Source organism: Bacillus rossius, chromosome 14 (assembly GCF_032445375.1).
Source record: "Bacillus rossius redtenbacheri isolate Brsri chromosome 14, Brsri_v3, whole genome shotgun sequence".
Taxonomy (NCBI): Eukaryota; Metazoa; Arthropoda; class Insecta; order Phasmatodea; family Bacillidae; genus Bacillus; species Bacillus rossius.
Window position 1 is genome coordinate 35,688,089 of NC_086341.1, and position 13,673 is coordinate 35,701,761.

A 13,673-nucleotide genomic window follows, 5' to 3' on the forward strand; every position below is an offset into this window, starting at 1 on the left:
TTTTTAATGCATACATAACACTGAAATACTAAGCGAGATATTTCACATTATAGGCAACTAACCCAACTATATAATATGTTTATATTTTGTGTTGATCCCCCCGTGTGTTTCCTGAACAGTCCGGTCAATCTAGACATCCGAAGATACACAAATTAACTAAAATCTGAAAGACGGTAAAATTGTTCAAAACATAATTATTATAAATAAAATTTAAAAAGTCCTCATCGATCTGGTACCTGGGAAAAAATTTTACTCGAGGTCAAAGGTTTAAAAAAAAATGATTTTTCGCGATTTTCAGCAAAACGGTAAGTTTCGTCACAAAATTATCCCAGACAAACATTGTAGATTATGTAATTATCTATAAAAAATGTATCAGTACTTTTTACCCTAAGAGCCAATGTTTCTGAGATATAACGATTTGAAAAGTTGTAAAGGGCGCAACTGCCGCCACACAGCAGCCCTGGGTGGTCCGTGTCGCCTCACCGAAGAAGTGCTGGGAGCGCAGAGACGTGCGGTCGAAGTACACCCGGCGGCCGTCGGCGAACACGTCCATGCGGTACCTCCACTGCGCGTGCGAGGGCCGCAGCCTCACCTCGATCACCGACGAGGAGTTGTCTTGCGCTGCGGGGAGCCACACCGACCTTCAGTAGCTCACTCGGCCACTCAGCTCACTCAGTAGCTCACTCGGCCACTCAGCTCACTCAGTAGCTCACTCGACCACTCAAGCTCACTCAGTAGCTCACTAGGCCACTCAGCTCACTCAGTAGCTCACTCGGCCACTCAGCTCACTCAGTAGCTCACTCGGCCACTCAGCTCACTCAGTAGCTCACTCGGCCACTCAGCTCACTCAGTAGCTCACTCGACCACTCAAGCTCACTCAGTAGCTCACTAGGCCACTCAGCTCACTCAGCTCACTCATTCGACCACTCAGCTCACTCAGTAGCTCACTTGGCCACTCAACTCACTCAATAGCTCACTTGACTACTCAGCTCTCTCAGTAGCTCACTCGGTCACTCAGCCCACTCACTCGACCACTCAGCTCACTCAGTTGCTCACTTGGCCACTCAGCTCACTCAGTAGCTCACTAGACTACTCAGCTCTCTCAGTAGCTCACTCGGTCACTCAGCTCACTTAGTAGCTCACTCGGCTACTCAGCTCACTCAGTAGATCACTCTGCCACTCAGTTCACTCAGTAGCTCACTCGGCCACTCAGCTCACTCAGTAGCACACTCGACCACTCAGCTCACTCAGTAGCACACTCGACCACTCATCTCACTCAGAAGCTCACTCGACCACTCAGCTCACCCAGTAGCTCACTAGACTACTCAGCTCACTCATTCGACCACTCAGCTCACTCAGTAGCTCACTTGGCCACTCAACTCACTCAGTAGCTCACTCGACTACTCAGCTCTCTCAGTAGCTCACTCGGTCACTTAGCCCACTCACTCGACCACTCAGCTCACTCAGTAGCTCACTTGGCCACTCAGCACACTCAGTAGCTCACTAGACTACTCAGCTCTCTCAGTAGCTCACTCGGTCACTCAGCTCACTTAGTAGCTCACTCGGCTACTCAGCTCACTCAGTAGATAACTCTGCCACTCAGTTCACTCAGTAGCTCACTTGGCCACTCAGCTCACTCAGTAGCTCACTCGGCCACTCAGCTCACTCAGTAGCTCACTCGACTACTCAGCTCTCTCAGTAGCTCACTCGGTCACTCAGCCCACTCACTCGACCACTCAGATCACTCAGTAGCTCACTTGGCCACTCAGCTCACTCAGTAGCTCACTAGACTACTCAGCTCTCTCAGTAGCTCACACGGCCACTCAGCTCACTCGGTCACTCAGCTCACTTAGTAGCTCACTCGGCTACTCAGCTCACTCAGTAGATCACTCTGCCACTCAGCTCACTCAGTAGCTCACTCGGCCACTCAGCTCACTCAGTAGCACACTCGACCACTCAGCTCACTCAGTAGCACACTCGACCACTCATCTCACTCAGAAGCTCACTCGACCACTCAGCTCACTCAGTAGCTCACTAGACTACTCAGCTCACTCATTCGACCACTCAGCTCACACAGTAGCTCACTTGGCCACTCAATTCACTCATTATCTCACCTGACTACTCAGCTCTCTCAGTAGCTCACTCGGTCACTCAGCCCACTCACTCGACCACTCAGCTCACTCAGTAGCTCACTTGGCCACTCAGCTCACTCAGTAGCTCACTAGACTACTCAGCTCTCTCAGTAGCTCACTCAGCCACTCAGCTCACTTAGTAGCTCACTCGGCTACTCAGCTCACTCAGTAGATCAATCGGCCACTCAGCACACTCAGTAGCTCACTTGGCCACTCAGCTCACTCAGTAGCTCACTCGGCCACTCAGCTCACTCAGTAGCTTACTCGGCCACTCAGCTCACTCAGTAGCTTACTCGGCTATTCAGCTCACTCACTCGACCACTCAACTCACTCAGTAGCTCACTCGGCCACTCAGCTCACTCAGTAGCTCACTTGGCCACTCAGCTCATTCAGTAGCTCACTAGACTACTCAGCTCTCTCAGTAGCTCACTCAGCCACTCAGCTCACTTAGTAGCTCACTCGGCTACTCAGCTCACTCAGTAGATCAATCGGCCACTCAGCACACTCAGTAGCTCACTTGGCCACTCAGCTCACTCAGTAGCTCACTCGGCCACTCAGCTCACTCAGTAGCTTACTCGGCCACTCAGCTCACTCAGTAGCTTACTCGGCTATTCAGCTCACTCACTCGACCACTCAACTCACTCAGTAGCTCACTCGGCCACTCAGCTTACTCAGTAGCTCACTCGGCCACTCAGCTCACTCAGTAGCTCACTGTGTTCTTCCAACGATTCCTGCCACGCGGAACTATCATATAATAGTAAGTAACTTAATTTTTTTCAAATACTTCTTGCTTTTTGCACGCGAATTCACAGTATGGCCATATATTGTATTATTTGCAAAACAAAATCTCTACTAAACAAGTCATTTTATAAGGAGTTAAATTAACTTAATAACAATTTTTCATGTCAATCGTAGCATGAACTGAAATGTGGTATAAAGTCTTGTATTAAACTTTCGTATGTGGCATTCGCCTTTCAAACAATTATTTATTTTTGTTTTAGTGAATCACTCATAAATTAATTCAAATAAGGTTTTCCCCAAACCCAAAAAAAAAAATTCTCAGTTGTCTTAAGTTCTTCAAAAAAGGTTTTATTGATTTAATGAATGATAAACTATAAATAAAAAGTTTTGAAACTAACGCAAACAACGATCGGTTAGGGTAAAACTGTATGCCACACATTTCGTGTTTACAGTACTTGCTGCGATCAACATAAATATTATTTTATTATTTTCATATAAGTTCAAAAAAGATTAAATACTGAATTTATTAGTTTAAATCGTTTACATAATTTAAATATGGTTATATGAAGAATTTATTTAAAAACATGTACAAAAACACGAAATATAAGAATAAAAATAATTTACGATACCACCACTTTAAGGAAAAGATACAGTAACTGAAAAAGCCATGTTGTTTTCAACAGAATCATAATGTAACAATTTTTTATCGTTTATTATTAAAAATTTACCTTCCCTAAAGCATAGATCGCAAATTGTGTTTCTTAGTAGTTTTATCAGAACTTTTGTCATTCTTAAAAAATTAAATAATAAATGTCAACCATCTCACAGGTTAAACCATTTGTAGCAGCAAGTTTAATCTTTACACCAAGCATAACATTAATTTATAAACTATGCTTTAACAAAGCCAAATTTTAAAAATCAAAAGACAAAAATATGTTGAAATCAAGATGATTCCTAACTCCCCCCCCCCCTTTCCCACCACAAGCATTATCATATGTTGGATATACGTCATCGCCCAGTTGGGAAGCCTTCTTTTCACAGACGAGAGAGCCAAACGCCCGGTCGTGCATCTTCGGTTTTTTTTTTTTTTCATTGTAAATAAATATGGCGGTTTTGATAAAAGGATACTAATGGTCAATTAGGTAAGGTTAGCTACATTATAAATACTTTAAAACATTGTGGGCGGTTGATTTGTTTAGGATAGCTACATTAAAGATTCGGAAAAAAAGCATGAACTTCGGGGAACTTCGGGTGTGGCTCTCTCGTCTGTGAAATGAAGGCTTCCCTCTCCAGTTTCCCTCTGGTTGCCAAAGGGGAAAAAAAACTCAGGGGTGTAATTCCGAGTTGGAAGTCTGAGGATGATACAATTGGAAACTACTTTTCAACCACAAAAAAAAATTTCAGTTCTGCGACACTTCACATGTTGACAACCGGCGGGAAGGGGGGTTAAGAGGAATTACAATATTCTGACACCTCCGTCCGACATCCTTTCGTCAGTCCACGCCACGCATCCAGCCAAGCGATTTACGACATGACTTCATCCGTCCCTCAAAACATTTTCCAAAATCATACCTGCCAAAAATCCACGCTTTTCTCTTGGAGATTTATATATAGGTTTGTTATTTATGTCGTGTTCCTATACATATTTCATAAGCATGTCCTCGGGTTAATTCAGATTTGTTTGTAGCCTACGTTTTTTTTTTAACCGCAATGTTATTATGCAAAATATCTGGACGAACAAAATACGAACTCTTTGTGATAATTGACTTGTGGTGCAACCAAAATCATAGATATAATAATCCATCCGTCTCAGTAACTGTCTCAGAAGGGGGTTGGAGTGGGGGGGGGGGGGGCGTTGAGGGATAGATTGACATATTATCCCCAGCCCGAAGTTATGAAAAATAATTTCCAAAATATCTTGAAGACAGTGTGTTACTGTGTGAAAAGCCACGTGGCATACGGCTACTACTGCAGGCCAATATGTCAATTGTAAAACATTTTGGTACTTATGTATTAACGCCACCGCAGCTACCTTTAAATATTTTGGATGGTTGGTTGGGTTAGTATAGCTAAATTTAAAAAAAATATATAAAATATTTATTATGGTTGCTGAGGAATTACCAATTTAAGATGTGTCTATCCTGACCAAAACAAAAGTTCACATGATTTCACAGTATTTTTTAATGTTGCTATACTAACCCAACAAACCGTCCACAATATTTAAAGGTAGCTGCGGTGGCGTAAATACGTAAGTACCAAAGGTTTTTATAATACTCAAGTTCAAATTTGTTTTCTATTTATTTTTCAAAATTATTTCCCCCCTCCCTTTTCTTCCCAAAAGAAAAAAAATGTTCTGTATCCGCCTATGATTAGAGCCACGGAAATTTCGCGGATTCATTTAGTCGCAAGCTAGAATGCAAACCTCCATACTGTCACACTGCGTTCATGATTGGACCGCAGTTATCTGGACACGCCCCTCTACGACCGTGAGCCAATGATGCCCAACTAGGAGAGAAGTAAGCGATTCAGGTAGTGCCAAATAACAAGGACAAAAATGTTCTCGTTAAGAGATCAACCAATGGGTAAGTAAACATGGGTCGAGCACACCTATAACTTTGAATTCTATCCTGAGGCCAGAGGAATCCGCGGAATTACCAGGACTCTACCTATGATACATCCGTCCTTAAGAGGCCACTCCAGTGTTTCAGGGGCACTACGCAACCCGCGTTAACCTCATAAGATTCAATGCTATTTTAATTTTGCTTATAACTTATTAACTAATATAGATTTCGAAATGATGCTTGCTTGATATGTAAGACAAAGATGCTCTTATCAAAGCCCCTTTCTTCAAAAACTTGCTTAAATTATGGTTTTATACTAATCTTTACTAATATTCATAAGTGTATTGTCTAGGTTTGAACCATAATTTATGCACATTTTTGAAGAACGGGGCTTTGATAAGAGCATCGTTGTCTTACATATCAAACAAGCATCATTTCGAAATCTATATTAGTTAATTAGTTATAAGCAAAATGAAAATAGCATTGAATCTTATGAGGTTAACGCGGGTTGCGTAGTGCCCCTGAAACACTGGAGTGGCCTCTTAAGGGCTCCGCCTACCTGGTCACACAGACGGTGCGCAGAGATTCAGGAAAAACAACGCGATTTCAAAACTACTCAAGATATCCGAGTGGGGTTTGCTTACGAAAATCATTTAAGAGTTCGCTGAGGCCCGAAAAGTACTTTTAATTTTGGATCATGTTTTTAAACTGTATTTCTAGAAGAGTTGAAATGGCTAAAATGCATGTTTTCAGAGTAATTTTTAGGCGTAAAACAACCAGTACAGATTATTAAAAGCACTTAAGGGGCTTACATTACACCTTTATCTTCATTTATCGGCCATATGATGTTACGGTCGCCGCTCAAATTTCACAGTTATCCTGTGACGACGACAAGACTACGCGTCAACTCAGAGCCTTGCGCTTAGAGGCGATACCGCGCTAGAAATACCATCGAGCGTCGCACTTATCATCCCGCCTCACTAACACACATACACCCTTGACGAGGCGGGCCCCTTAACAAGTTAGAGCTCGCCGAGCTCTTGACGGACTGACGGACGGATAGAAGACGTAGGGGGATGGGAGGGGCTGACCTGCGATGGACGTGAGCTGGGTGGCCATCACCTCGCCGTAGAAGTTGTTGGGCAGCTGCTCGAAGCGGCCCTGCACGTTGAGCTCAGTGTCGCGCAGCACGGCGCGCACCAGCACGAACTCGCCCTTGCCGTTGAACGTGTACTCCAGGTTGTCGAAGGTGATGACGTGCGGGTCGCCGAACACCGTCGCTGCAGCGAGACACACGCAACAGCTACAGCTTGCAAACATGGCGGCCATAAACAGGTGGTGACGCATAGAACAGTATACAAACACCCAACAGCTACAGCTTGCAAAGATGGCTGCCATCAACAGGTGGTGACGCATAGAACAGTATACAAACACCCAACAGCTACAGCTTGCAAATATGGTTGCCATGAACAGGTGGTGACGCATGGAACATTATACAAACTCCGAACAGCTACAGCTTGCAAACATGGCGGCCATAAACAGGTGGTGACGCATAGAACAGTATACAAACACCCAACAGCTACAGCTTGCAAAGATGGCTGCCATGAACAGGTGGTGACGCATAGAACAGTATACAAACACCCAACAGCTACAGCTTGCAAAGATGGCGGCCATGAACAGGTGGTGACGCATGGAACATTATACAAACACCCAACAGCTACAGCTTGCAAAGATGGCGGCCATGAACAGGTGGTGACGCATGGAACATTACACAAACACCCAACAGCTACAGCTTGCAAAGATGGCGACCATGAACAGGTGGTGACGCATGGAACATTACACAAACACCCAACAGCTACAGCTTGCAAAGATGGCGGTCATAAACAGGTGGTGATGCATGGAACATTATACAAACACCCAACAGCTACAGCTTGCAAAGATGGCGGCCATGAACAGGTGGTGACGCATGGAACAGTATACAAACACACAACAGCTACAGCTTGCAAACATGGCGGCCATGAACAGGTGGTGACGCATGGAACACTACACAAACACACAACAGCTACAGCTTGCAAAGATGGCGGCCATAAACAGGTGGTGACGCATGGAACATTATACAAACAACCAACAGCCACAGCTTGCAAAGATGGCGGCCATAAACAGGTGGTGACGCATGGGACATTATACAAACACCCAACAGCTACAGCTTGCAAATGGCGGCCATAAACAGGTGGTGACGCATGGAACATTACACAAACACCCAACAGCTACAGCTTGCAAATATGGCGGCCATAAACATGTGGTGATGCATGGAACATTTCACAAACACCCAACAGCTACAGATTGCACTTCTCATGGCAAAGATGGTGGTCATAAATAGGTGGTGACGCAAAAAACATTACACAAACACCCAACAGCTACAGCTTGTTCTTCTCATGGCAAAAATGACGGCCATAAACAGATGGTTACGCATATAACATTACATAAACCAAGATAGCAGATCTAAAATGGCGACCGTTGTCGATACAAACATCAAAATTCAATGGCATCCAAGATGGTGGCTGAGACGTCTCAAAGCCAAAATGGTGGACGTACAACCTGGCACCCCATCATGAATCTTGTACCAGAACCGACATAACTATACTACTAGAATAAAATCAACACATTGGACGGGAAGCAAAAAAAAATTCTGACCTTTCTTTCGAAACATGTGTGACGCCGGCGCAGTAAAAGTCACGTGTGCGACAGATTTGCAGAGTAGACAGATTTTATTTTTTACATCTCTTCTCGAGCAACGTTTACTGAATGAAATCAGCGTAGATGTGTATGAACTAGCGCTCCTGGTAGCTAGGTGACTTGAGAAAACACTAAACCCCGGCAAGACATTTTATTAAAATACTGGTCATTAAAGCTTTATTAGGTACAAAGTTTCCCTTTGGCTTTGTGAACTTTGGTCCGCGGCATGCGCCACAGACGCGAACTGACTCGGGAGCCTGCTGTGGCACGAGAAGCCGAAGATGTCCATCAAGTTCTGTCGCTGCCCGAACACGCCCTAATATTCACCTTCGGCCAACCTCGGGATTTGTTTTATTTTTGCGCAGGAAAAATTAACTCAAATATTAAAAGTGGTCGGTTAGTTTAGCTACATTAAAACACTTTAAAACACCATGGACGGTTAGTCAGGTTAGTATAGCTACATTAAAATAAACAGAGAAATATCTTAATATATATAAATCTCGTGTCACAATGTTTGTCCTCAATGGACTCCTAAACCACTTAACCGATTATAATAAAATTCGCACACCATGTGCAGTTCGATCCAACTTGAGAGATAGGATAGTTTAAATCTCAAATTATAGTCGCAATTTTAATTTATTGCTATTTATTTGTCTGTTATTATTTGACAGTCACAATTATCTGTTAACTCCAAATGATTCTAACAGATGTCGATACCTTTCGACTGGGTTGAGTAAGTAATCAATAGATGGCGCTGCTATGGTAAATCTACGAACGTGTCATATAAGCTACATTTTAACAGCATAATTACCACGTGTTGTTGACGCTATAAAATTAATAAAATTTATTTTGTAGTGAACGAAATACCGTATAATTCAATTATTTCCACTTTTTAAATTTTTGGTGTTAGCATGTTACTTAGACTGAAGTGTAAATTGAATTCATATTATAATGAAGATAATACAGTGAAATTAATCCTGTTTTTTACTTATTTGTGCTTCATTGATCAAAACTTTATAATTTAATTTGAATATATGTATGTAAGTATTATCACATAATTATAAAATTTAATTAAAATGTCAATGCAAAAATGATACACAATTTCCTACACTTTTTCAATAGTTGTACAAATATTTTTTTTATTGTTTTTATTTAACCTCTATTAAAAAATATTGAGCACTTATTATTTCAATGTGCTATGATAACAAGTTTTTCAGATTTTTTTTCTTATATTTAAACGATTAAATTAGTATTTCAATTCTTATTGAAATTATTATTTAAACTCTATAATTTTAATATGTACATGTCAGTATTATCACATAATTATAAAAGTTAATTAGAATGATTTTCAATTTTTTTTTCAAATATTTAAACGATTAATTTATTATTTTCAGTCAAATGCCATGGAAAAAATCTAACCTCAACAACGCGAGCACCAGAGAGGCACGACGCAAACATATTAAAAGAGCCCATCAGTTATATGTATGTAAGTATTATCACATAATTATAAAATTTAATTAAAATGTCAATGCAAAAATGATACACAATTTCCTACACTTTTTCAATAGTTGTACAAATATTTTTTTTATTGTTTTTATTTAACCTCTATTAAAAAATATTGAGCACTTATTATTTCAATGTGCTATGATAACAAGTTTTTCAGATTTTTTTTCTTATATTTAAACGATTAAATTAGTATTTCAATTCTTATTGAAATTATTATTTAAACTCTATAATTTAAATATGTACATGTCAGTATTATCACATAATTATAAAAGTTAATTAGAATGATTTTCAATTTTTTTTTCAAATATTTAAACGATTTATTTATTATTTTCAGTCAAATGCCATGGAAAAAATCTAACCTCAACAACGCGAGCACCAGAGAGGCACGACGCAAACGTATTAAAAGAGCCCATCAGTTATATGTATGTAAGTATTATCACATAATTATAAAATTTAATTAAAATGTCAATGTAAAAATGATACACAATTTCCTACACTTTTTCAATAGTTGTACAAATAGTTTTATAAAAGTTAATTAATATATCAATGAGAAAATGGCACAAAGCTCCCCACACTTTTTCAATAATTGTACAAAAATTTTTATATTATTTTTATTTAACCTCCATTGAAAATTATTTTGCACTTATTATTTCAATGTGCTATGATAACATGTTTTTCAGTTCCTCTTTCTAATATTTAAACGTTTAAATTATTATTTTCAGTCAAATGCCACCGAAAAAATCTAACCTCAACAACGCGAGCAGCAAAGGGTCACGACGCAAACGTGTTGAAAGAGCTCAGCAATTACCAGAACAAATCGAAACAAGAAATGCAGCTCAAAGAATCAGGACTGCAGAAAGTCGTGCACAAGAATCTCAAGAACAGCGTGACGAACGCCTGCAACAGAATATTACGAGAACAAGAGCGGCACGAAAACGAAACATAGCTACAGTACGAGTACTAGATCGACAAAGGCAACGGATCAGCCGCTCATTAACACGTGCATCATTCGTTCGGCTTGCCTTTGAATATGCACCAGATATTAACTACTCAGCGCATTCAAAAATTGCTATCAGTGGAATGGATAAAGTATGTCAATATCGTCAGGCATTGAAATTTCGGAATGAAGCAGCCGGCATGTGCTGCGCATCAGGAAAAGTTGTGCTGTCACCTCTACCCGCTCCGCCGGAGCCTTTATTATCCCTTCTTACTGGCAATTCAGATGATTCCAAATTATTTTTGCGTAAGATACGCAAATTTAATTCTTGCTTTCAAATGACGTCATTTGGGGCAACTAAAATTTGCGATCGTGCATCCGATGGACGTAATTTTGAAACTACATTCAAAATTCAAGGCCAGGTGTACCATAAAATCGGATCACTGATGCCAATGCCTGATAACAATCCGAAATTTCTTCAAATTTATTTTATGGGCGATTGTGAAGAGCGCGTGACGACTCGGTGCCTGTATAATTTTATTGAACAAGCAGAGGAAAGAGCAATTGTGATATTATTGGAAAATTTTTTAGAAGATCACAATCAACTAATTCAATTGATCAAAAGAGTTTCGCCACGACTGCAAAATGACAATTATCAAATCGTCATAAAAGCCGACAAAGTACCATTAGGTGAACATGCTGGTAGATTCAACGCTCCAACTGTTGATGAGGTTGCTGTTATCATGGTTGGTGATCTAGTTGACAAAAGATCTATAAAAATTACACGGCGAGACAACACTGTCAGTACGATTTCGGATCTACACCGTTCATATGACGCACTACAATATCCATTGATATTTTGGCAAGGACAAGATGAATATCACCTTAATATCAAACAGTATGATCCAAATACCGGTAAGTTTGACAATTATCTATTTACTTTCTTACTGTATGTATAGATTTTAATTTCGTATTGCATTTTATTTTTTATTTTTTTAGGTGATTACAGAAATAATAAAGTTAGCTCAATGAACTACTACGCACACCGAATAATGGTTAGACAACATCAAGACAATTATATCCTTCGATATCGTCAGCTGTTCCATCAATACATTGTTGATATGTATGCTAAGGTCGAAAGCGAACGCTTGCGATTCCTTCGATTCAACCAGGCAAAACTACGATCGGAAGAATATATTCACTTACGAGATGCTGTTGCTGGAAACATCGATGGAAATTTAAATCCCAATGACATCGGTAATGCTTTCATTTTACCTTCAAGCTACATCGGCAGTCCACGGAACATGCAGGAATACATACAAGATGCGATGACTTACGTACGTCATTACGGCCGACCGGATTTATTTATTACATTCACATGTAATCCGAATTGGGAAGAGATACAAACTTTACTATTGCCAGGACAACAAGCCATTCATCGTCATGATTTAACTGCACGTGTGTTTAAACAAAAATTGAAATCCTTAATTGATTTTATTGTTAAATATTCAATTTTTGGTATCACACGTTGTTGGCTGTATACGATAGAGTGGCAAAAGCGAGGTTTGCCTCATGCCCACATTTTGGTTTGGCTTAAAGATAGAATCCGTCCTGAAGAAATCGATCAAATAAATTTCAGCCGAATTATGTAATTATGCTGTTAAAATGTAGCTTATATGACACGTTCGTAGATTTACCATAGCAGCGCCATCTATTGATTACTTACTCAACCCAGTTTACTATAATGTAATATAATGTAATATAACAAAAACTTTAGCCACAGCAACGCGTGGCCGGGTCAGCTAGTAAATATATATAAATAAACCCGATGTTGGCCGAAGGTGAATATTCAGCCGTGTTCGGGCAGGGACATGTTTTCGCAAGATCTATTAGCTGCACTCATCCGTGGTTCTGTGCCTGCACCTCAAAGGTAGTATCAGAATAAGCCAGGGGGATGGATCTGTTTTACATGGTAGTGAAGCTGCCATGGGCCCCAATGGACCTGGAATATTTACGATATTCAGACGCGGCACGGTTATGGAAAACCCACGGCTACGCACAGAGGTTGAGGAACCCATCCCAACGTGCTACGCCACCGCAGACCTCCAGCCGCCGAATACCCCAGGACACCACCAGTGCAAGCCCCCCCACTGTGGGCCTGGTAAATACCGACACGGCCCGTACCTTTCACATCACTGGGACTCCTCGGTCACCCAGATGCTCGTGATCCAGCCGAGGATTATCCAACCTCTGCTAGCTTTGCAGGCTAGTGCCCGAGCATTAAAGTAGCCTTGATGCACATCTTAGGCTTCCCGCTGCTGCTGCGCACTCACCCACTCCCGGCGACTGGTAGGCCACGCAGTCCTGCGTCGGCCGCCGCTCGAAGCGGTACGTCTCACAGCCCACGGCCTGCTCCTCCTGCCAGTAGCAGCACAGGTAGTAGGGCACCATGTCGTGGAACCAGTGCGACAGCGTCGGCACCTGCCGCCACAACACAACACCTTCTTTTAGTGGTGCTCGCGACGCAACACACGCAACTTAGAAACACACCATTTACAACCTCATGTAAAGAGACCGGAAAAATTCGCGTGTTCGATGACCTACATGATAGACTCCAATATCCTCTACACACTCGGGCAAAATCCACCTGTACATTAGCTGCTGACTTGTGAGTCGTCTCGACTGGGTGGTCTGTGATTCGACACTTCTGTGAGCGAGGGTCTCTAATTGGCCCTTAGTCCTCCAGATTAACAGTGAACCAATGACAGAAGCAGCACTAAGAATTAATTATTTGAATTTTAGCGTAACACGAAATGAACCCGCGAAATTTCAGGTCTCTAGTCATAACTTAGAAAAAAGGACTTATAATTGTCAAAACTTAGAAACACACGTAACTTAGAAACATACCATTTACAAAAGTCATAACTTAGAAAGAAAGACTTAGAATTGTCAAAACTTAGAAACATACGACTTAGAACGGTCATAACTTAGAACACTTGACTTAGAACTCTCAAAACTTGGAAAACACAACTTAAAAACGCGTATTTTATAAACCCACGA

At 41.1% G+C, this 13,673-nt stretch overlaps 1 protein-coding gene across 2 annotated transcripts in view; it reads right to left on the reverse strand.

The window, feature by feature from the left end:
• The window catches only part of LOC134538767 (protein mesh), a 98,505-nt gene that overhangs the window by 34,537 nt on the left and 50,295 nt on the right, over window positions 1-13,673 (reverse strand). For both annotated transcript variants that reach the window (XM_063380256.1, XM_063380255.1), the window contains exons 12-14: window positions 12,947-13,094; window positions 6,526-6,714; window positions 484-621 (exon numbers count right to left, since the gene is read on the reverse strand). In XM_063380256.1, the coding sequence (XP_063236326.1) occupies window positions 484-621; window positions 6,526-6,714; window positions 12,947-13,094 (475 nt within the window). The remainder of the gene's footprint in view (window positions 1-483; window positions 622-6,525; window positions 6,715-12,946; window positions 13,095-13,673) is intronic.